Source organism: Bacillus rossius (genome assembly GCF_032445375.1).
Source record: "Bacillus rossius redtenbacheri isolate Brsri chromosome 4 unlocalized genomic scaffold, Brsri_v3 Brsri_v3_scf4_2, whole genome shotgun sequence".
NCBI classification, from domain to species: Eukaryota; Metazoa; Arthropoda; class Insecta; order Phasmatodea; family Bacillidae; genus Bacillus; species Bacillus rossius.
Genome location: NW_026962011.1, coordinates 42,241,293 through 42,267,633, shown reverse-complemented (window position 1 = coordinate 42,267,633; position 26,341 = coordinate 42,241,293). Strand labels below are relative to the sequence as shown.

At 37.4% G+C, this 26,341-nt stretch overlaps 1 protein-coding gene across 4 annotated transcripts in view; it reads right to left on the bottom strand.

Moving 5' to 3' along the window:
* Positions 1–13,890: 13,890 nt before the first annotated feature.
* Positions 13,891–26,341, bottom strand: part of LOC134542423 (angiomotin) — a 189,828-nt gene continuing 177,377 nt past the window's right edge. For all 4 annotated transcript variants that reach the window (XM_063386641.1, XM_063386643.1, XM_063386642.1 and 1 more), the window contains one exon: positions 13,891–20,543. In XM_063386641.1, the coding sequence (XP_063242711.1) occupies positions 20,466–20,543 (78 nt within the window). In that variant the 3' untranslated portion in view covers positions 13,891–20,465. The remainder of the gene's footprint in view (positions 20,544–26,341) is intronic.

Sequence of the window (26,341 nt, the reverse complement as noted above, 5' to 3'; positions counted from 1 at the left end):
AAAAACATGTCAGTCATAGGAAATGTAAAACCTGGTGCTAAAATAAACTCTGTAACAAAAGACTGCAAATCTAACTGTAAGGACTTTAACTCTAAAGATACTGTGATAATCATGGGGGGCAGTAATGATGTAAACAAAAATGAGGGAGCCAAAGTGATAGGAAATTTAAAAAATAATCTGTCTGAACTAACCTCAACAAATGTTGTCGTGGTGAGTCTTCCTCTTAGGCATGATTTACCACAGTGGTCTTGTGTAAACATGGAAGTAAAAAAAACTAATGCTCAAATTGGCCAACTATGCAGGCACTTCAAAAATGTTCACATGGTAGATATCAGTGACTTTGAGAGAGAACTTTTCACAAGGCATGGTCTTCACCTAAACAGTGCTGGTAAAGATTTGTTAAGCAGAAAAATTTGCAAAATAATTGAAAGCATAATAATTAAGCAAGTATCAATCCCATTAAAATTTCATTCATATCAGGGAAACTAAATACAGAGGCTGAGTTTACCAAAGTAACTCAGCCACCTCAATCATTTTCAAGTTCTATTTCAGTTTCTTCTCAAAAATGTTGGTTTGAAACCCAGATTAAAAAAAGTCAGCCAGCTGTGCAACCTAACTTAAGTTCAAAAGACTACGTAAGCTGTGAACCATTAAACATGTTGAAATATAACATCAGTAGTAGATTGAGTCAATTAAATATTGTTCCTAATTATATCCAATGTATAAAAAGTAAACACCTTGAGTTAGAACAAAACATAAGTGACCCCAGATGTAATTTGAAACCAAATGGTGTGTGTCAAACAAAACAGTGCCTTAGAGCAGAGTCCCCAGTAGAAAATAACTCAAAAAATTCAAAACTTACCTCAAACAGTAATTTGTATAATATATTACACGTAAACATCCAGTCAGTAAGAAATAAAACATTGGACTTGGAAACTGTTCTACATACTGACTTAAATCACTACAGTGTAATTTGCCTTACAGAACATTGGTTAAATGATCAAGAGCAGTCATTAAATATTATAGATGGCTACCAAACAGTCTCAATTTTTTGTAGAAAAAATGGCTATGGAGGAAGTTGTATTCTAGTTGATAGTTCAAAAAGCAGTAACTTTCAGGAGTGCACAAACATAAAGAATTTAAGTGTTGAAAATGAAATTGAATGCAGTGCAGTAAAAATAAATACAAATTTATACCATATTACAATTGTATCAATATATAGGCCACCAAATGGTCAAATAAAACTCTTCTTACAGCAGCTCGAACTAATTTTGACATTGACACTTAAAACCTCTAATGACAAAGTTTTGCTGTGTGGGGACTTAAATGTTGACTATTTAACTAACTCTAAAATTAAACATGAGTTCATTGATATGATGGAAACATTTAATATACAAAATTGTATAAATGGCCCAACTAGAATAACAGAAAATACTGTATCACAAATTGACTACATGCTGACAAATCTAGAGATGTATGATGCCAAAAATATAAATCTAGGATTGTCTGACCATATGGCACAAACTATCACATTACATTTTAAAATGGAAATTCGTAAAACAAACATTAGCTATAGACTCTTTAGTGATGAAAATATTTCTCAAATGAACAGTCTCTTATTGAAGGAAAATTGGGAAGATATATATCTCACAAATGACACAAATAAAATATTTAATTCTTTCTTAAACATCTATTGTAGAAACTTTGAAGCAGCTTTCCCTTTGAACCATAAAACACTAAAAAACCCGTATAATTTAAAAAAAGATAAAAATTGGATAACTAAAGGTATTAAAATATCTTGTGCAAAAATTAAAGAACTACACCGAATTTATAAAAAAGGGAACACTACTAAAGATTTTGAAATTTTTTATAAAAATTACAAAATTATATACAAAAAAGTATTGAAATGTGCCAAACAAAACTACAACAATCATAAAATAGAAACTAGTAACAATAAATGTAAAACAATGTGGAAAATTATCGGAAATGCAAATGGGAAAATAATAAAACAACGAACAGACAAAATATCTTTAAACATAGAAGGAAAAAATGTACATGACTACCAAGCTGCGAATTTCATAAATAATTACTTCATAAACATCTGTAATAATGAGACACCATTAGATACAAAGCTAAATAAAACTTCTACTTTGCAAACGTGCGAACTTCCTCATACCTCCAGTTCACTATTTTTAGCACCGGTTACAAAAATGGAACTCATAAAAGTACTCAAGAGCATAAAAAACAAGCATACACAGGACATATATGGTATATCAAGTTTTATAATGAAAAAATGTTTTGACCCTATAGCACAACATTTTCTTTACTTAATAAATACAGTAATAGCATCTGGAATATTTCCAGACAACATGAAAACAACTAAAGTAATCCCCCTACATAAAAAAGGTGACAAAACAAAAATAGAAAATTATAGGCCAATAAGCATATTACCCTCATTTTCAAAAATAATAGAAAAAATTATTTCAAATAGAATTATACAGTTTTTAAACAAACATAATTTATTATGTGAAGAACAATTTGGATTCCAAAAAAATAAATCCACTACTACAGCGACTTACCACCTTCTTAAACACATCCTAGAGTATCTGGATAAAGGTAGTGAAGTATTTGGCATTTTTTGTGATTTATCAAAAGCATTTGATTCTGTACATCATGGAAATTTAATAAGAAAAATGGAAAATTATGGTATAAGAGGTATTGCCATTAAACTACTCTCATCATACTTAAAAAATCGAAAGCAAAGGGTTTACCTAAAAGAAGATACTATGGAAGTAACATCATATTGGGATACAATTAAAACTGGAGTTCCACAAGGAAGTATACTTGGGCCGCTACTCTTTCTTCTGTACATAAATGACCTTCCTTCTCAAAAAATAAATGGAAAGATGATACTCTTTGCTGATGATACAAATATTGTTATAACAGCCCCGAATAACACCGAATTAAATGCGTTAGCCGTAAACACTCTAGATAACATGGAATCTTGGTTTAAAGAAAACAGACTAAAACTAAATCTGAATAAAACAAACTTCCTACACTTCAAGAGAAACACAGTGTTCAATCCCACACACACTTCTTACACTTATAACGGTCAACTAATAGAGGAAAAAAATTCAACAAAATTTTTAGGTTTTGAAATAGACACCCACCTAAACTGGCACTCGCATATACACAACACTGTTAAAAGACTAACCCGTGCTTGTTATGGTCTTAGGGTGATTCGAATGTTATTGTCTAAAGACTATGTAAGATCTGCATATTTTGCAAATTTTCATTCCATTATGAGTTACGGCATGGAACTTTGGGGACACACAGCAGAAGGAAACAGAATATTTAAGCTTCAGAAAAAAGCAATTCGACTAATTTCCTTTTCGAAACCATCATCATCCTGTAGACACCTATTTCAAGATCTCAAAATTATACCTTTTTACTGTCAATATTTTATCCAGCTAATGATTTTAATGAAAGATAACATACATCTACACAAAACAAATAGTGACATACACCCGTATCAAACAAGAACTACACTCAACCTCAGAATACCATCTCACTCCACCAGCCAATATGCCAAAAACTGTAATTATGTGGGAATCTGCTTATATAATAGTCTACCTCGGCATGTTAAAAATATTAATAATAAAAAATTGTTTGCAATAGAGTTAAAAAAAATAGCTGAAAAACAGTTTTTTTATTCTTTCAAAGATGTAGAAGACTATATAAAAATAAAAAATAATAGCAAAGATTTTATAGGGTAAATTCAATCCCACTTGTAATGTATGTTAACTAATAAGTAAAATGTAATTGTATATTATTATTATATTTTTTTATGTGAAATTGTATGTTTTTGTTTTTTGTGAAATTATATATTTTGTGCTTTTGTTTTTTGTGAAATTGTATATATTTTTCTTTTTTTTGTGAAACTTTATATGTATATATATATTATTTTTTTTTTCCTATATGTACTTGACATGTATCATACCCCAGAAATGGGGTCAAAGGATATGAAAATAAATAAATAAATAAATAAATAAATAAATAAAATCATCCCGAGACGGGATGGTTCGGTACAGAAGTATATGGCTTCCAAGCATGCAACTCGCAATCGTGTTAACCCAAGCAAATGTTTTAAAAACATTGCCCAAGCGTAGAAAGGAGATGATAATATGATCCTCATTTGCTACCAGTTCTATGTCCTGTTTCTGTAACTTAAACTATTAGAGAGGTAGGTATTCCAAAAACGTTCGGGTGAGGTAGCGGATAAGCGCTGCCTTGTTGGCACACAACTGTAACCCTATTCGTGGGCCGTATTCCAGAACGTGTCCAAAACCGAATCCCAGTAGGGGAACAAAACGGCCACCGTTTTAATAAACGGTGCCCTGCGCGAGGATAGAAACTGGTTCCGACGCATTCTAGCGGCAGTACATCCCCGGGCGCGCTCTTTGCGGGTGCCAGGTGCCATCAAGCGGGACACGCGGCAGACATCTGAGGGCGATAGCGTTTGTCGGAGTGCTTCACTCTGCCTTGCCAGCGCTCTGCAGGACTTTTTGACGTGACAGCGTCTAATAAATCGATGAACGCCGGCTGCATGCACGAAAGTGTCCCGTAACGCTGTGTCCCGTTACGCTCATTGTACGCTTGCGCCGCATCTATCTCTCTTCCACTCGATTAGAAAAACCATCGATTTGACTTTTTCGAGGCACATTAAACTTTAAACACTCCCATTCGTTTCCTACTTTTCCTATCATCGTCCTATCCTTAACAGAATAACACAGATTGGAAGAGATTAAATAGCAAACATGTCTACAAGTTATAGTTAAAATAATCTTTTCGTTGAAGTAACAAACATATTTGAATTAATGAGTGCAAATAAAAGTAAATTTATTAAATAAATTGTATATTTCATTTCACTCCTTCTTTGTATCCATACAAAATAGTGATAATTCAATAAAAATGATTCAATTTTCTTCATAAAAGTATGCAATCATATCATAAATGTTTTGTTATGGCGTTGTCACGTTTAACTATCGTCCGTAAACCGACTTTACAAACAACCAACTTTTTTTTTTGCATGTTCAATGGCCCCGGAAAAACACACGGCTGATTTTCAAAACTTAATATCATAACACCAAAACATATAGTCATAGTTTGGAAAGTATTCCCCCACTCCTCCTCCCTTACGATCTAGCACACATGGAGAGTTGTAACGCGCGTGAAGATGGACAAATTACGCTCTTTGAAGAGTCCAGCAGTTTCACGATGACAGTGAAGAGATGGCTTGTGTTTGGTATCTCTATCGTCGCTATAAGTTAAACAGACAGAGACAAATTACAGTATTGGGTCCATCCTGTTTTAGGAAAGAGCTTTAACATACGGCATGATTGCGGGAAGGGCATAATTATGAAACACCAGTGAAAAGCATTGAAAATAGAAATGTACCTCGGGGCACTATGTCTGCCAAGACAGTGCGAGATAGAATTAGCAGATTCATTTTCGAACCATGGCAAGATCGAATTATTCGAATCTATGCGAGTATGTGACTAGATAACTAGTTATAAACTTAAATACATACCTACGTACCTGGTTACACACTTACTTAACTATTGAGTTAATTCATTGCGTTAAAATAAATATTAAATTAAAATGTTAAATGATGTATTAAAAAACGTACTAACAAAATTAATTTGTACTATTCACCCAATTTTTTTTTTTTTTTTTTCATTCTTTTCCATCGAAGCACTTACAAATATCTCAACCACCTCTTCCCATTACGACTTCTTCACATTTTTATTTCATGTGGTCCGAACATTCCAAATCCCACAGTAGGTACAGGTCTATTTCCGACTTCATCAGTGACTGAACCAACACCAACACGACCAGTCTCCTCAATGGCATATGGGTAGGGCCATGAAAATTTCACGAAAAGATCCCGAGAGTAGCTGGAAGTTAAAACACTGTAGCATCGTCTGTGTTTCGTGATTGGGTGAGTTACTTTGAGGGGCATGTCGATTATTACAACAACCAATCACACTAATTCAGTGTGGAAGCAAACTCGTCCTCAGTGGCTCGTGCAAACAAGGCAACGACTTCTCTCGCAGACGGCCGCCAATCACAAGGAAGAAACCGCTGGTGTGGGTAATACCTTGTTGCAGTCTAGTAGGCGTTCAGATTTTTTTCGCAAAAATTTCCTGCCCCTACATATGGGTAGAGACTGGAAAAATTCGCGGGTTCACTGACCTGTAGGATGAACTCCACAGTTCTACATAAACTCGGTCAAATGTCACCCACTCATTGGCTCCTGTCTTGTGAGGCGTCCCAACGTAGCAGCCTGTGATTCGATAAAGCTTTGGTTGGGTGTTTCTCATTGGCCCAGAGTCATCCAGGTGAGTTGTGAGCCAATAGCAGAGGCAGCACTAAGGTATAACTATTTGTATTTTAGCCTATCGCGAAATGAATTCGCGAATTTTTCCGGTCTCTAGTGATGAGCGATGATGCGCGCTAGCACGTGTACTCTGTCAACTGCACCTAGACATCCCACGTGTTACAACGATCCCTGTGCACTGGGCCTTAAATGTGACCAATCCTAAACATTGCAAAAAACAAGTTTAAACAGGTTATTTCTCCCAGCAAGGAAACAGAATAAATTTCATTACTTTGCATTTTTTGATTGTTTAATTATTTATTTATTACACTGTGGAAATACTGTTTTCTTGGTGTTGGCAACTTATAAATATGTAACAAATTAAAATAATTATTCATTTAAATTTTTTGTATGTTAACTAAAATTAGAATGGCAGTTGTATAAACTCACGCGCTAAAATTAAGTGTGTTACACAAAAAAAAAAATTACCGATACCCTCACTCATCCACAATAAAACACAAGGGTGTTGTTCAATAATTAGTAAGTACTCTGCGATCACAAGATTCATTAGCTTTTCCGCCGGAAGTCGAAGAGAAAAGTGTATCTTGCTTTCCACGTAAATCATTTTGTCTTTTTAATTACAGGCCGTGTGGAGCACGCAAGATTACATTTGGGCGGGTGATCCCGTGTTTCCGACCGCTTCCGCCTGGGGGAGTGAGTGGTCTGCCACTCGATGAGACACGGCTCCGTGCATTGGCAGCATCCGGTGTCCAGCTACGCATCCGGGAACAGGCTCACGTGCGCCGCATCCGAACTGGGGGACGCCTGCGCCTCGCCGTCCCTCCAACACGTGACAGGTTCTTCGCTCGCCCGTTCTGCTTCGCGAATGGAATAATAGACGATAGACATTTTTGCGAGATTTCATAAATTTCAACCTGGAGGTAAGAAGTTAGGGAGCAGTGGCGTAGCCAGGATTTGTGTATGGGGGGTGTTAAGAAGCATCCCCCCCCCCCTATTAAAGCGGGGGGGTCCGGTGGTCCTCCCCCGGGAAAATTTGGATTTTAAGGTATAAAATAGTGCTATTTTAGCAGTTTTCGGTACTTAAATTTAAATATTGTAATGGTAAAAGTTTTATTAATTTTAATATGAAATTTGTTTGAGTGATGAATAAGAAATTAAATATTTGGAGCTAAAGGGCGGGGGGGGGGGGGGGTTGAACCCCTAAAATACCCCCCTGGCTACGCCCCTGAGCGTGTGCATTCTTTGCTATGTTAATATTGAAAGTCCAAATGAAAACGATCGGGAGAGTTATTTCCAATTTTATTAGCAAATAAAATTATTTTGTTTAAATGAAGGTTTAACGCTTATTCCTTTCTGGAGTGTTCCTTAACATCTTTGTTTAACATTGCTCACTTGTCTTCATGATGGCATTTTACGATTCCTTCTAACTATTACACAAACTTGTTTTTGAATTAGTCTGTATTTCAAATAAATAACACACACCCATTCAATGCACTAATATCTCCATGCGTTCTCACGATTTTTAAAGTATTTTATTTGTTGCTGGCACAACCTAACAAACATTTCGTTTCAGTTACGATCACCTGGACGTGCGAAATCATAGCGTCCCAGAAAAAAATCTTTTGGCGATAATGTATTTATGTCACATACCTATGAGTCAATCTTACAACAGCAATATATTATATAATATGAACGAACACAGATTTTTCCCATGGTGACTCGGGGTCAATTAATTATTAGGTTTGTCTCACTCGTACGTCAACAACCCCACAAACTGCAAACCATACACTGCAAAAACAAAAAATAATTAGAAATACGAAACGTACTACCTACAAATTATCCAGAGATTTTATCAACAAAATCTTCTTGGAATATTTAACAAAACTTCCGAAAAAAAATTCAGATCACAAAAAAAAAAAAAAAAAAAACACACAGAATTCAGAAGACAGGGTCGGGCGTAATTTCTGAGAAGATCCAGTTATCTAGAACTACGAAAAAGCCTTGGTGAATTTTGGGTGTATTCTTTGGTGAAAAGTTCTTAAATTTAGGTACTGCAATTACTAATGGCGACGTATCACTTCTCGCAGTCCTAAATACACAGGGGACTTCATCTTTGAAGGTAGAGGGTCTGATCAGCACGTATGAATAGATGGATGCCTTGGAAATAATTGACTTTATTGATGTATTACGTGTTTGAAAAGTTTAAGAAGTTTTAAAGTGCGTTGATTTATATTCTAAAACTTTTTTTTTATTAACTCGCTTTCTTCTCTGTCTGGTACACATTTTGCAATCGGTTTTAAGCCAACTTCCCATAAGCTAGAGACTTCAATCTTCGAACATAGCTCTGAACTGGATGACAATGCAATAGTAACTCACTTTCTTTTCAGTTTGTTTGTATGTTCGTTACAAACTTGTTTGTTTTTTGTTTAGCAAAGCCCTTCGGATTCGTAGCATTAGGCTACGATCATAACAGTCCAGTGTTGCGGGTCACATAACGCAACACTCTAAGGCGGTGCCTGTATCACGCCTACAGCGCTAGGAGAAATGTCCGCCACACGGTCATATAGTAATATCTGGCAACTTCGTATCCTTCTCCTTGGCGAGGGGCGTCGCTTAGCAAAACCAACGGCGCTGACGACATTTTAGTTTATAACCTCGTCAATAGATGGCGTTGCATTGAATTTGACACGCACTGTCGTTTGGTGCGTCTGTCACAGCCTGTCTCCTTTACTATTGTCTATTGCAAGCGCTCCTCATTTTTAGTTTTTAACCATGGAAGTATATTTATAGGTATTTAAAATTCACAATCACAAATTTTAATTACAATCTGTATGGGGTTATGAATAAAATGAGATACTTAATCTGTACCAAAAATTAAATTAATTACAAAATTTCATACATACAAGACTGAAAACCAGAAAATAATTAAATGAAAAATAACAGTTTTTAAAAAAAATTAAATCGGACTAAAAAGTACAAAATAATTTTTAATAGCTTCGTAAATATTTTTAACCCCATACAAATTGTTCTCAAAAAATTTGTGATTGTTGAATTTTTAACAACTATGAAATAACTTGTAAGATTTAAAAAAAAAAACTAAAAAACGTGGCGCGCATGCAGTAGACAATTGATGCATGAATAGTTTACTACCAATAATTGTATTGCACTGTGTGAGTTGCTCGACAGCTACACCCTAAACTCCTTACTATTATCGATCGCATGCGCCCCACGTTATTGGTTTTAAATATTTCAAGTTATTTCATAGGTGTTAAAAATAATCACAAATTTTTAGAAAAATTTATGGGAGCTTATAAGTCTTAACTGGGGTAGAATAGATTTTATACTTTTAAGTCTGTTCAAAAAAAAATTAAAAATGTTAATTTTAGTTAGGTAATTATTTAACTGTAATATTTTATGTTTATCTTTAAAAAAAACTTAAAAGAGCATTTTTTAAAACACTATACACTGCAAAAAAGTTATGACAATATACATGGTGATATGTTATAATTCTTATGCTTTTAATGTTTTCCCTAAACCAAGGGAGAATATTTAGTACGGTTTCATATATATAATGTGTGTGTGTATATAGATTAAATTTCATATTTTCAAGAAAGTTGCCAAATATAATGTTTTTACGGTGTACGCATAAATAATTGCAAAATATTATTTTATCGGTTCTTCGTGATGAAAATGACGCCGCTAAATAGAATACACAAAGCTGATAGGTAGGGGTATGTGTTTTCCGTGATGGAAAAAAAAAAACGTGATCGTTCATTAGACTGCGATAAAGTATGCCTGCGCTAGAGATTGTTCCCTTGTAATTGGCGGCCGTCTATGGCTATGATTGGTGTGCTGACAGTGGATATACACCTGAAAGAAACCCAGCCAACCACGAAACACCCACAATGCTGCAAAGTTTTAAAGCCAAAAATACATGGTCCTTCTAAATAGTTATGATAAAGCTGGTATGCGTGACACTCTTCAAGCCTGTGTGGCCAACCCCCCCCCCCTTTTTTTTTCTTTCAAAGGGCCGATGCTGCGTCACGCGCGGACGTATAATTGGCCAGTGACGTCACGGCTCAAATATCGATTGTTCTCGACCAGCCAGGGGAGGCCGGGACGCATCGCATTTCGCCCGTTAGTGGCCGTTGGCTCCGTGGGGGAGGGACTTGCATTGCCGAGACTGAAACCTAGTTTTTTGACGTAGTTTCTGGTCCGCCCGCTAGATAGAAGCTTTCATTATATACATTACTTGCACAGCTACAGTGACTGAGAAGTGATGCATCACTAGAGACCGGAAAAATTCGCGAATTCATTTCGCGATATGCTAAAATACAAATAGTTATACCTTAGTGCTGCCTCTGCTATTGGCTCACAACTCACCTGGATGACTCTGGGCCAATGAGAAACACCCAACCAAAGCTTTATCGAATCACAGGCTGCTACGTTGGGACGCCTCACAAGACAGGAGCCAATGAGTGGGTGACATTTGACCGAGTGTATGTAGAACTATGGAGTTCATCCTACAGGTCAGTGAACCCGCGAATTTTTCTGGTCTCTATGCATCACTGAAGAGACCTGCAAAATTCGCGGATTCAATTACCTCCAGGATAGACTCTACTACACTCTACACACTCGGGCAAATGCCACCTGTCCATGGGCTGCTGACTTGTGAGTCGTCTCGACCGAGTGTCTGTGATTCAACACTTCTATGAGTGAGGGTCTCTAATTGGCCCTCATTACTCCAGATTAACAGTGAACCAATTGCAGAAGCAGCGCTAAGGTATAATTATTTGAATTGTAGCATATCACGAAATGAATCCGGGAATTTTGCCGGTCTCTACATCAGCTATTATCAGGCAAACAAACCAGTGAAAATTAATTCACTTTATTTTGGTAGCCGTTGTGTTTTTTTCCTTCCAGTATAGCTTATTTCATAATCGGCTAATGTTTACATTTTGTATTTTCTTCGCTTCTGGGTGTAGGCCGTGTCAGGTAATTGTCTTGCAACCCAGAAGCCAATAAAATGCAGACAATGGCCGTGAAAAGCCTTCGATCTTTATTTACATTTTGTGTTCCACAGTTGACAGTGGCGCTTCAAGCGGCGTTACTTGAACTGCTTGGCTTAGTTCCATTTCAAGTCGTCCATTTTGGTTAGCCCCTTCCCTCTCCGCCCCCTTTACCCATCCTACCTAACAGCAATAAGCATACCAAGCATTGTTTGTGTTGTATCCGCATACTTACCAATATTTAAGTGTACGTTTTATTTCAAGTACCATTTTCATTGAAATAATATAGTGTTCAGGGTTCAATGGATAAAAAAACACATAGTTTTAATGCTGTTACATTGTCAAATTACAATATAGAAAAATTATTTAAAAAAGAAAGGGAACCAAACTTATTTTTATTTATGTTATTTGACTAAATCCTATACCATTCAGAGTTCCAATAAGTTTTGATAAGAATATTTTACATACAAAATTAGGTAATTAGGACATATATCCATTATAAACATACCGTTTTCAGAAACTTAGTAGATGTTGCATTGATTATTTTTCAAGTCTCATATTTTACACTTTTTGTAGTCTACGAAATTTGTCAGTCATATCTTACGCCCACGTAGCCCAGGGCTAGAGAGTTGAATTAAAAAATATATATTAATCGACATTGACAACGGAATGAAATAAGAGAAAAATGGGAGAGCTAAAGGAAAAATCTAATTGCTCACGAAAACGACAGCCATGTTTCCCACTTGAGAGAAATCCTGAACTGACTCTGTCGGGAGTCGAACCCGGGCCGCCTTAAAAGGCGCGGGGGCGGAGGGTGAGGGAGAAAGAAAGGAAGACTAGCAGAGCGTGAAAGAGGGACGATGAAACGACAGTGGAAGATGACATTTTATCATCTCTCCCCGCAGTGTTGTGCGCCTCAAGGGAGACCGCACGTTTGACTCCCTGCAGTTCTAGCTCGGCGTACTGCAAGTTCCATTATTGAAAAACACTCCCAGCTCTTAAGAGCCGAGCAATTAACGCCCCCAACACCTTCGCTTCTCCTACAGACACTTTAAATCTCGACGTGAATGTGTTCTGTGTGGTTATTAGAAGTGCATAATTGCCTCGACTGTTAGCTCCGGTGGCATCAGCTGAAAGTGCTATTATCTCATGCCCCAGAGGGCTAGAAACTACACGGACTCACAATTCCTTTGAGGAAAGGTTTTTTTTTTCGGAGTGCTCCAATTTACCCCCAATCTTACATCCTTCGTTGATGTATCTCTATCCCTCATTTCACCTAGTCCATTCTTCAGGATGGTTGTTAAAATTGTATTTTGAATTAAACACCTAAAAGTGGTAAATGATGTTTTGAATCTGCCACAAGAGCAAAAATTCATTCTTTAAATGATTCATGCAATTGGGAATTTTGATATAATGCAGTTTTATTTCATCAGTCTGTTTGTGCCTGAGGACGGGAACAGATGTCAGTTCCCGAAACGACGCAACTTTTGTCATTGGAAACCTTCTGTGTTCGTCAGTGCTACCGTCGTGTTGTCCACAGTACTTGTTTATCTTCATCGCTGTGCTTATATGTTTGCTGCGATGACCAGGTTTGTTGTCTGCTTGCATTTAATCTGTCTCGTCTTTGTTGGCCCACTGTGTTCGTCTGTGTTGTGATAATATTTTTCATGACTAAGTTCCTTCAACGGAGTTCTTGTGCTGTCTGATATTTAGAGGTTGGAAATTTTTTGTCCGTGCTGTCGTCGTTGTGTTTTCCATAATACTTGCTTAGTTTCTTCGTTGGTTCCGTTTGTCCAACATTGGCTGATCAGTATAGTTTTCTGTGAGTTTTTGATTTTTATATTTTTTTAAATTTTTTTATTTTAAGAATTTTTCCATGGCAAACAGTGCAAAACATTCCAATCAGCAAAAATACAATTTTTTTTCTCCAATTAAAATTGAAAATTAAAGTTACCAATTGATTACGCAAGCAAGAAACTTGCTGTTCAATAAAGTCAGTGGTGGTATAATTCTATATTCGGTAGGTATTAAAAAAATACTAAGATGTATTTATTTCCCTACAAGGAGTTCTTGAACCCACCGCAAACAGAAACAATGTTTAAATTTTTCATTATCTATTGTTCAACATAAGCAGATTAGTTAATGAGGATCTCGCCTTCCCTCCATTCTTCAATCTGCTGAGCTACAACCATCACAGGAAACAGTGAATTGTATTTATTCCAAATACCATTTTCTGGCACATTTGTACATAAAATTAATTGTGTAGTGCATAAAAGACGGAGCTTTAAATAGCCTACCAATTTAATTTATTTTATTTATATATGTATTTATTTATTTATTCACTTGAACACAAAAAAAATGTTCTATAGATCTCTGAATAAGTAGTGTTTTTTATGTAACAAAAATACACGGATCACAACACTTCTGTCTCGTGTAGCCTTTACTGCGATACAGGATGGGTAGAAATAAAGAAATCAGATACACAGATTTATAATTTCATTTGATATAGTTATTTTACCTTCCCCTTCTGGGAAAAATAAAGACGTGAATACAACAGGTATTTCAGTTATCTGTTATTTAATAATTATATCACTAGTTGAGTGTAATATGAAAACCTACATACTAAACAATCAATATTTTCATTTTTTTTATCAAAAGAACAATGAATCATTCAACAAATAAAGCAGCAGACTAATTGCAAATAGTTCTTGTTAAAATCAACCATCTTTTCACCATACCTTCATAAACCTCTTGTCAACACACAATTTATTATTCTAGTTACCAAGGAGCATGCATGTCAACGCCATACTTAAAAACCTTGTGAGTCGCTACCCCACAAGAACAGTCATATATGCAACATTCACAGTTTCGTAAAATAAAAATAAAATGAAAAGCAGCAATGTTTTGTTTTTATTTATTTTTTTATTTTTTGTACACTCAGGTGCCCCCACGCAACATCGCTATTTTCGTAATTCGCGCCTCATTTGAATGGCACTGACTGACTACTACAAACCCATCGCTCTATACACACCTCAAAATATTGTTCCCCATAACTTGGTACTACTAAAAAAAATAACAGTAAGTATATTAGTTCAATTAAAAATTATTATTTTTTCGTTTTTTTTTTTCAACTGCTTGGTATGAGCCAGGTTACAATTTAAGTGGTGAAGGATTTTAACTAGCGAGTCTGTACTTTTACGTTAGTTAAAAATATTATATCCAACCAGGAAGTGACACTACAATTTTTTTCAATCTGAATAAGAGATACTGTGGCTGTATTAAAGGAAACTTTTTTTCCCGGCTGCACTTTTTTAAGGATCGTTTTCAAGGAGAGGAACAAACTACAAGCCACGGTACAGCATGCTGGATGAAGTCGGTGCTCAAGAAAATTGTGAGGTAGATTGGTAGTTTTGTACTTTATTATTTTATCCTAAAATAATTCACTTTTTTGTTTTGCATCACACACGCGATTTTGGAAATCCTCCACAAAAATTATATAAAACTTAAAATTCAACGAGACTGGCATATTGGGCATACAAAGAATATACATAAAAACAAATTTCGCAAGTGTGTACCATTAATCTAAAACATGTTAACATAATTTACTGTGTATGTAGATACACGAGCAGTTTAATTCATGTAATAATAACTGTGTGTTAACATTTTTTTGCTAGCATCGTATTCAGAATATTATGTAGAAACGATTTTACAAATTTCAAATGAAAAAAGAAGGTATTGTTTGTGTGTCATTATAGTTTCTATGCCGAAATTTTCAAAGTCTCAAGTTCAACATTAAAAGTAACGATCACGCGTGTGTCTATACATGTACATAACTTACATCAGAAACGTTAAGGAAGAGTAAAAATTAAATAACAAATTTCTTGGCAATTCCTATAGACATTAAAGTGTTTTGGATCTTTCCCCTTCAAAATTCGAGGGCAGGCAGGGACAAAGTGCTATACATATCACAGCAGCACTTGATTAAAAAAGCTGTTGTCATTAGAAAACTGTGTATGTATTTGAATTGTTTTGTTTCGCTGTCGATATCGTCGAGTGGTTGCGGAAACGCACGCAGTGGGAAAAGACTCCGTGCAACTAGCACCATACTGAAGTAATTAATCCCTGGCTGAGACAGCTTTACCAACAGGACGAGTTGAAACTGTTTAGTTAAATCACCTTGATATATTTTTTTTTTCGCAGTATACCTGACTGCCAAACATGGACGAGTAGGAACAGAAAATAAGTGCTGTATGATGCCCAACCTGGTTTTCACAATTTTTACAATAAGTTTTTTTTTCCCGACTTCCCCAAGAGCATATAACACCCGCTGTTGAGACCGAAAATTCCTTTTCTTCCCTCAAAACCTTCCAAACAGTTAAAAGTATTATGCTGTGCATATAATATACCTATTTTCAAAAAGTTACATTTACCTACACAACATTTTTTAATTACGTTTTTTTAACTTCTCTACATTGAATGAATAATTTTTCCATCGAGTCATATTTTTATTTTACTTTTCATCAAAAAAATTCTTCTAACTTAGTCTTAGCGACTACAATATATATATAGTATTATTAATTTTTTTACATAATGAAGTTTTTTTGGGAACATGCAAATTCAGTTCAAGTGCCCAACGACAAAAGTGCTAGAAACTTACTTGCTTGATTTTCTTTTTTTTTTTTACATACAAGTCAGCAAATGTTATCTCTAGGCAAAAGTTATCAATATACAGGTTACAGACAGGTTAACGTGGCAGAAAGTGGATTGCAACCCACTCAGAAAAAAAGTACACTATAAAAAGTACACTTCATCCACCGTTATTACAATCATACTGCACCTAACATAATATTTTAGAATTCAAAAACCACTCCATTCGCTTATACCTATCAAAAAATGCACACTCCGTATGAAACAGCGACAACTCACAATCCAGTCACACGTCAATTTGTAAGACGGTAGAAAGCAACAGAAACCTTCCTTTAGAAATCCATATTTATATATAAAACATGTTGAAAACACAAGAATTCTTCCAGTGCTTGACCAGCTACAAATCTAGCCACATGAGATCAATTAAACGCTCTTTCAATGCCTGCCACAGAGATCAGTCTTTATGAAATAAAAGTTCGGCTAAGATTCCCAGGTGACATCTTTACACATTGCGCATAATGTTTTCCCTTATATTTCTTTTTTTTCTAAACAGAACAGATGCTGTCCACGAGACACCTCACGGTCCTAAAACGCAATCTTCTCAAGCCAGGGGGCAGGTTATTTAAGGCCCACAATATTTTTTTGTTAATTAGAGTAATTTTTTATTATATCCGCCGTGGCATCTCTAATCGTGCTTTATGGTCTTCGTCTCTACACCAGAAACATAAGCTTCTTTCACTTTCTTTTTGAGACGCTGTCTTTTTTTTTGGGGGGGGGCGGACAGTGCCCTAAAAAATATTTCTACTGGCATAAGTGTCAAACTAAAATAAATTTGCACAGTTGTCATTAAAAGGGGGGGGGGGGGTTGGATGGTTTGCAAGCAACGTTTTGTTTTTATTTGGTTCTACGTCTCACGGTCATGTGCAAAGGCATAAGCAGACTGGAACTCCACTTGGGGAAAAAAACAATTAGGTTATTATAACTTTGACTCGTGCTAAGGCATTAAAACTCTAAACCCCCCCCCCCTCCTCACAACATGAGCGATAGCTAACGCGGCCGCCCACGTCTCTAAAGAGCTTGTCATTTTAACTTAGTGGTGACATAACAATATTGTTTGTCTCACAGCACACAGTATTGTTAATGCGAAGACATGCAGCGCGATACATGCTCGATGAACAGGAAACACTCGCTCCGCAGCTTATAATCTCCACGGCCTGAACATCCTTGAACGCTACTCTAGGGGTTGGCTGCTCCGTCATATATTTACCCCCATATCGCCTACTTGCCCAATAGCAATACGCATGTGCTGGTCCGCCACTGTTAACAAGTTAAAACAAGGCGTATACCAGTAAGAGATTCAAACCACGGTTCTAATCCATGAAATACCATTCACTAAAAATAAAATAAATAGTTTCAAAATCAGAATATTAAAACAAGCATTAAATTAAACAAAATCATTTATGTGAATGTTTTTTTCCTTATTTTTTTCATCGTGGAAACCATTTTGAACAGAACTGTACAAAACAAGTCATAACCTTTTTATTAATATAATAAAAAAGTTTTGGAGAATAAAGTTTAGGGACCACAAAGTCTTTCGAGAAACAAAAAGTTTTATCTAGTTCACAAAATAAACTTACCTAACTTACAATAATATTCAATTTTAAAAAGAATAACATTAAAATTTTTTAATAGCCTATATATAAATTTTACAGTTGATTACTATGAAGGGTTCGGCAATTTTACTGTATTTATTTATATGGCTTAGTGACGCCTAGGCATTTAAAATAATTGTTTGTAATTGTTTACACAAAACTATATTAAAAATATTACATTGATATATAGGTAGTGTGGTCTTCAGAAAAAAAAACCTGGCAGAGAAAACATATAACTAGGCCTAGGAGTTACTGTTGTGCTTCATTAAATATTTACGTTTATCAGCACCGTGAAATTACCAGGGTTTTCATTACCCATCAACATATTTGTAACACAGTGAAATGAACTTCAAATAAGTACCCGGAGCAAGGAAATTCGCAATTAGAAATTATTTTAGCTAAAGAAACCACAGATAAAAATGGTAAATCACTAGTTCAACGAATTATATTATATACAAAAACATTAATAGGCTCTCAACAATACCCGTGAAGTGGTTTCCAAGATTTCAGTTTTAATAGAATGGATAAGATGAAAATGCTTGCTTTTAATTCCGACGAATTTTATCATGAAAATTTTAAGTACTGTTGCGTAAATGAAGCATCTGGGAATCCTAGTGGTAATGGCAAGAACTCGAAAACTCACTATGTAATAACTGCTATCACATTACCGCTAGTCTTAGCTCACTGCAGGAAACACACCCAAGGCTACAACTTGAAAGTACATACAAGAAAACACGCATAGTAAGTCTATACGCGACATTTCCCCTAAATTGAGAGACAATAATCTATTTAATCAGACATTCTCCTCAATTGAATGCCGCTTGGATACCGTTCGATAAATGTTAAAAACCAGAAACGTTGCGACCTACAAAAAATGTAGCAAAATAACCTGTAACCTCCGCAACGTAACCACGAAACAAAAAAAAAAACACATTTTATTTTTCCTTTCTTACATTTCATTAGTTTTAGCAACCAAATCACATATGTAAAGGATAAATTGACAAAGAACATGTTATAAATCCATTTATTACACAAGTTTATGTGTAAACGTTCATGAGAAATTCTAAAATATAATATTCGAATTGGGACGGAAATTCGTTACGTCGCGTTGCAACCAGGTGGGTGTTCCTACAGCGAATCCAACAAACAGAAATCAGGGAGTATTCATACCCCTAATAGATCACTTTAAAGAAAAGGAAAAAAATATGCAGGAAACAACAAAGAACATACACGAAAACAATGCTTGGTTATAACACGCACACATAACATTCCATACAAAATCATTTAACGTTTAAACTCAACCACTGTAACGCAGGCCGAATTCCATTGAAGTTTTACATCATTTTTAAGAGATAAAAGGGTACATAAAATATTCTGCAAGTATAAGACGAAAACTAAAAGTGGTAGAACAATAGTTGCCGAAAATACGTTCGTAAGTGAAAACTACACTTTACAAACCAAGTAAACCTCAGATGAAAACTTAATCTAATATTTTACCAGGTAATGTGACAATGCATGCACTATTGAACAAAAAAACCTTAACTTCCAAGTGAATTTCAAATGGACCGCAAAATTCTTTCACATACCAGCACAAAAAATTATCTTGTCCTTTATTCTGGAACTACCAGCAAACTATGGTTATTGCAAGCACATATATATTCACAGCTTGAGAAGAACATTTTAATGTACAGTATAACATATCAATGCTGGGAACCAAATTCTTGACATTCAGTTAAAATTAATACCCATGTATTTAGCAATACTGCCTTTCAAATAAAACCACACAACTGTAAGCTCTTCCACTCGCTAGACATGTTCCTTTCTTTACAAAATCTTCCAGTGTGCGAAATATGTTATGAATACAAATACTTTAACTGAAAATCTCCAGATTCTTGGAACATTACGTATAACTCCTATACAGTATATGCCTAAAATGTGAATTTTTACGTTGAAGTACTTCTACACATTAAGAAATCATCACAAATATATTAAAAAATTATTAATTTTTTTGAAAACAAAAACCGTGGGAGCATGCTTTACACACCACCTCGCAAGTATTGGTATTAATATATGTAATATATATTTCTTACAAATGTTTATATCCTCCTATCTAAACATATTGTAACCCTGCAAAGAAATGGTTCTGAACGTCAAAAAATATGATGTAAACGAGACTAAGTATTTTTTTTTTCAATCAGGGTCCCGTCAACCAAACGTTACGTCTATTTACATGTAGATTCTGTCCCACACGACAGCTACAATACAAATGGGAGCTATGTCAAGAGCTTCCACATCCTCTCAAAAATAGTGCTCCAGATGACCGGGGATGAAAGAACAGCCGTCGCGCATCGTACCCCATACAGTGGAAAACCTTAAAAAAACCATTACCATTGCAAGGCCACAACTTTAAATACACTTTGCGCTTGTAGAAATACCGGTATGTCCCTCGCAACACGCATACACACACAAAACAACATTGCACTCAATTCCGGCATATTATCCCCGACTCCAAAACTCGTGTCAGAAAAATGTAAATGTTATGTATACCAACAAAGTGAGAACAATCAAACAATCGAAGAAGACAGGACTTTTCCAATTTTTTTTTCTTTCAAAATATTATTTTCCGGACAAAATCTTCTGCTGAAAAATGTTTCAGAAGACAAACCACGCAGACGACCGCTGGTGTTGAAGGTCTCTTGTCTGGCGTGGCGGCGGAAGGAGTTTTTGATTGGTTCCCCTGACGCGAGGGGCGGCGCTTCACCAGCAAAAGACGGACCTTTCGCCGCCTCCGTGGTCGCCGCCATGCCTCCACGCAGTCACCGAACGCGCCTTCAGCTGCAACAAGACACACGCCGGGCACGTCAGTACCGCCGCTCACAATCGCTGTCCCAAGGTGTACACTCTCAAAAACCGTGCCGCGAACTGTACGTGCTCTCGGGGCAGAACGTGTACCAAGACACACGCCGGGCACGTCAGTACCATCGCTCACAATCGCTGTCCCAATGTGTACATGGTCAAAAACCGTGCCGCAAACTGTACGTGCTCTCGGGGCAGAACGTGTACCAAGGCACACGCCGGGCACGTCAATACCAACGCTCACATTCGCTGTCCCAAGGTGTACACGCTCAAAAACCGTGCCGCGAACTGTACGTGCTCACGATGCAGAACGTGTACCAAGACACACGCCGGACACGTCAATACCATCGCTCACTATCGTCGTCCCTGAGTCTACATGCTCAAAAACCGTGACAGGAACTGTACGTGACCTACGAACAATACGTTTACCAAGGTACACGCCGGGCATTTCACTGCCACCTTTAACATATTCCAGGGGCGTAAATGCTCAAATTCCGCGCCATGGACTGTACATTATCCTCAGAACAACACGGTTCCAGTTCGCACCCATAAGTCACGCCGCGCTGTCTTAGTTGAAGAACTATGCGGTAAAAGCCACTCAAGGGGTTAATTTTTTTATTTTGTTTTTATTTCTCGATATACGCGTGTAACGTTGGCCAACCGACTGCAAAATCCTCTCTTACTACCGACGAGCAGCAAAATAAACTATGAGTGAGATTCTTCGGTGTCGAAGGTAAGAATCTTTTAGAAAACATAATTAATCTAGATAAATAATGTTGTTACTCTATTATATTAAGAACTGTTATCGGGTTTAAAAAACATTTCTTCCGCAAATATACTGTAAGTAAATTTGCTAATAGCAAATATTATACGTACAATAAATGCCACTAGCATTATGCGTACGTTTTGAAGAGCTACAAAGTATTTACTGCTTCGTTTCAGTAATCAGTCGCTATTTTTTTTAATAGGTATCGCTAGGGGCATGCATTTTTCGCGAAAAGATCTGAACGCATATTAGACTGCAACAAGGTATACACGCACCTGTGGATTCTTCCTTGTATTTGGCGGCCGTCTGCAAGAGAAGTCACTGACTTATTTGACCGAGCCAATCAGTACGCGTTTGCTTCCTCATTGAATCACTGTGATTGGTGTTATAACAATCGATATGCACCTGGGAGAAACTCGCCCAATCTCGAAACACAGACGGTGCTATAGTGTTTTAACTTTCATCTAGTCTCAAAATCTTTTAGCGAAATCTGCATGCCCCCTAGGTATCGCATAGCTGTGGTCGCGCTCAGGGTGTGTGTCCAGGAGTGTAGCAGCGCTCAGGGTGTGTGTCCAGGAGTGTAGCAGCGCTCAGAGTGTGTGTCCAGGAGTGTAGCTGCGCCGTGTCCTACACCGACCTTGCTGCCGGGGCGACAAGCTGGCTGCTGAGACAGGCGGCCCACGCGACACCTGAGCGCCAGCTGTGGTCCCCGGGGGTTCAAACCAGGGGGGGGGGGGGGCGCACCTCGCTGTGAGTCCATGGCCCCCGGGCCCTGGACCCAGGATCGGAGACACCCCCTCCCCCCCAGCCCCCCCCCCCACATCATCCTGTGGGCCCCGTTGCTAGAAGTCATGATGCCCCCCCCTCCTTTTTTTCTTACAGAGATAAAAAAAGAATGTTTTTTTTCCTTTATGTATATTTTTTTAGTTATAATTTTTTTTAACCTTTTCACAATTATTTTTAAAACACATTAAAACTAGTTTTAAGTCAGCGTTTCGATTGTCAACGTAGATTGATTTTGAATAATGGCAAATAAATTAGTGTGTTCTGCACTGTCAACATGGTGTCACGTCAACTGGTGGTGGTTTTGTTACTCACAGTTGTAGATTCAGACACGTTCTGTACGCACAGCATATTCCGAATAATATTACTCTGGTGTAATATTTCATCTGTAACTAAATTTAGGCCTTACTGTTTAATTGTTTTCTATGATTTATTTAAAATTGTCTACTTTTTTGTTTTAAGTTTTTTTTCTTTCCTTCGCAGGCCCCCTAGACCCATGGGCCCCGTTGCCATAGCAACGGTAGCACAGGCCATGTGGGGGCCCTGCCCCCACTACAATTTTACAGTCACGTGCTACATTATAATTGCAATTGCATGGTTACTTCTTACCTACACTCGTTTTATAATGTTATTTACCCTAAAAAAAAATACAGGATATAATGATGGTTACTATTTTGAAAGTCCAAACCAAGCTTTATTTATAAAATATTCAATATGTTTTTTTTTCTAGTTTATAAAAAAAATTATAATAGTTAAAACATTTTAAAATAAAATTAGTCTGGTCCCGGGTCCCCCTCCAGGCCAGGGGTCCACCCGGTCCCACCCTTGTGGGGGGGGGGGGGGCACGCGTGAGCCAGTTGCACTCCAGTTCACTCTCCCGTCCAGTCACTCCGTTCTCGTCTCATTGCCTTTTGCATCGCCTTGGTGCCCGAGTTCCAGAAACGCGGGGTCGCTAAGGGCGACACAAGACACGGCTTATTCGCCTCTACGCGCCGCCGACCGTCTTTTTGTCGGTAACGCGCCCCTACGGAACTTCAAGAGGCGACCGTATTATTTTCAAGCTAGCGTGTATACCACTTAACAAAAACCGCCCATGAAAACATCAAATTTAGCTTTTTTTTTTTTAAAAAAAAAAAAAGCTGTTCAGAAGAAAATACGCGTTGAAGACGAAACCATAAAACGAAAATTGTATATAGTTTTTCGTAAACAGACACACTTAAGAAATCTTGAGCGGTTTGTAGGTACACGACGTGTTAACACCTGGAGTTCTGCACTCCGCCAGGCCACGCGGCCACCTTAAGCTCAACCCATTCGATTCATTCCTGAATTGAATGAATAATTAAGCTTTAAGGTGCGGTCATTGGAGACGGATGAAGCGTTAACATGATTAACTGGAGCAGCGACGTATTGACTAATTGCCCCGAGTAAAGGCACGGCGACTCTCGGCGAAGTTAGCTCGTGTCTACGGGAAGCCCTCTTTTCACAGACGAGAAAGCCAAACTCCCGATCGTGCATCTTCGGTTTTTTTTGTTCATTGTAACTCATGATAACTAATGGTCAAAAAGGTTAGGTTAGCTACATTACAAATACTTTAAAACATTGCGGACGGTTGATTTGGTTAGGATAGCTACATTAAAGATACTGTGAAATCATGTAAACGGTTTCCTAGCCCTGGATAGCTACATATTAAAAAGTTATTTGCTAAGCAAACCATAAAATGTTTTTACAGTATTTTTTAATGTAGCTATACTTACCTAATATAACCAACCATCCACAATGTTTTAAAGTATTTATAATGTAGCTAACCTATCCTAATCGACAGCAAAATTTAATGCCACACCGGTTTATACAATGAGATAGAACGAAAAAAAAAAAAAGGGAGAGCATGAACTTCGGGGAACTTTGGGTGTGGCTCTCTCGTCTGTGAAATGAAGGCTTCCCTTCTGACCCGCGCCATTCCGAATGCCCCGGGAAAAAAGACAGGTTAAGTCAGGTGTGTTGAGGCATGGTGTGCTCGCGACCAACAAAACTTGAATTTAAAACGTGGTTTAGGTTACGTCACCCGCCGGTATTTTCTCACTACTAACTAATATATCAGACGGAAAACCATGTCGAGTGGTCATGCGAACAGTATGCATTTTGTCATTGGTTAATGTCGATTGTTGTAATAATAGACCCAACGGCGCCTTTGCGTGTATTTTTTAACTTTCCTTCAACGACCACGCCATACTGAAACATGTCAGTTTTAACTATTTCAAAAAGAAGTCCTAATTTGCATGACATTTCCGTCTTGCCGATTTCATCGCAATGCCTTACGCGTTCAAATTGTGTGGGTGTGTGTGTGTGTTTGTTGGAAATGGAAAACCCGGTGCAAAAAGGAATTTGGGGAGGGGAAAGTACTTTAGTCGCACAGCGTAGTTCAGTAGTTCAGAAACTAGATCAATCCAGTGCTATATAGCTAAAGCACTCTAGCTAACAACTTATGCTCTCCACGCATGCAATGTAATTGCATTAACCGACACACGAGTAATCTCAGCACGTGACACAACCTCAAACTGGAATTAAATTTCAGTGACGGATGCTGCCGCTGCGCGGCTCGTCCAGTGCAACGCGTCGAGGACGATAGATCGATCGATCGATAGTTCGCTAGTTTCACCGGCGCTGTCATCGCGACGAATTACAGGCAATATTGCGCTGGGTTCTGAGGGGCTGACACAGTGCAGGAATACGGAGGCAAGCGAACAACCTACATTACAACTGGATGACGCTGGAAATATTGCACTCTTCCAAAAAAAAAACATACACGAGAAAAATATTTTGTTCTTAAAAAAAATTTATACGGAGTACAAAACAAAACATTTAATAACATGCATGAAAATCTTTCATAAATTTTACACAGTTATGAAAATTAATTCTGAATATTTATACAAATAAATGTGTCGTAGTATTTACTCTTGATTTCTTATCATAATAGGCAATCAACAGTTTTTTTTTTACTTCAGTTAATCTGCACGGCTTTTCTTTGGGAATAAATCAAACACAATTTGTGGCATTACACAGTAATGTTTGGGTGTATTACAAGAATTTTGCTGCACAAATGGAATGACGGCCATTACTTCTCACGCAACATGAAACAAAAAATATTTTCATAATGGTTACAGATGTTACAGGTACTATCAAATGAGGCACTCGTCTATTAAATTTGGGCAGTTACAAACATTAAAAAATTTGTTGCCTGTAAAGTCGGTTTACGGACGATAGTTTAACGTGACAACGTCATAACAAAACATTGATGAAATGATTGCATACTTAAATGAATAAAATTGAATAATTTTTATTGAATTATCACTATTTTGTATGGATACAAAGAAGGAGTGAAATTAAATCTACAATTTAATTCATAAATTTACTTTTATTTGCACTCATTAATTCAAATATGTTTATTACTTTAACGAAGAGATTATTTTAACTATAACTTTTATACATGTTTGCTATTTAACTTCTTCCAATCTGTGTTATTCTGTTAAGGATAGGACGATGATAGGAAAAGTAGGAAACGAATGGGAGTGTTTCAAGTTTAATGTGCCTCGAAAAAGTCAAATCGATGGTTGTTCCAATCGAGTGGAAGAGAGATAAGATGCGACGCAAGCGCACAATGAGCGTAACGTGACAATTTTTTCGTGCGTGCAGCCGGCGTTCATCGATTTATTAGACGTTGTCACGACAAAAATATGCAATGGAGAAGTACAAGACAATCCAAGATGGCGGACTACTTTCCGCGTACACGAGCAGTGTTCGGATGTTGCGATTGGGTCGGGTTAGCTACGCCAGGGAGGGAGGGGGATCACAGGGGGTGGGGAAAGGGAGGGAGGGAGGGAACAAGCCCGCACAATGGAGAGTTCATCTTCCCGTGAAAACGCTGGACCGCAACCCGCCATTGTCTCGGCCGCGCCGAACATGGCGCGGGGCAGGCGCACAATGGACGCCGCCCGACGACGTTCACGGAACAAAACAAAACCAAACAACTACAACAACGGGGGGGACAAAAAATGAGACCGTAACTACGAACAGGGCCGACCGATCGGCTTGCGCGCGCGGGATAGATCACGTAGAATCATAGGCGGATCCGGGGGGGGGGGGCACCAAGGGCAAGTACCCCCCCCCCCAGAAAAACCAGTTGTCTGCTACATTAATCTTGCCGACAAAAATGATTGTTTCTGAAACCAAT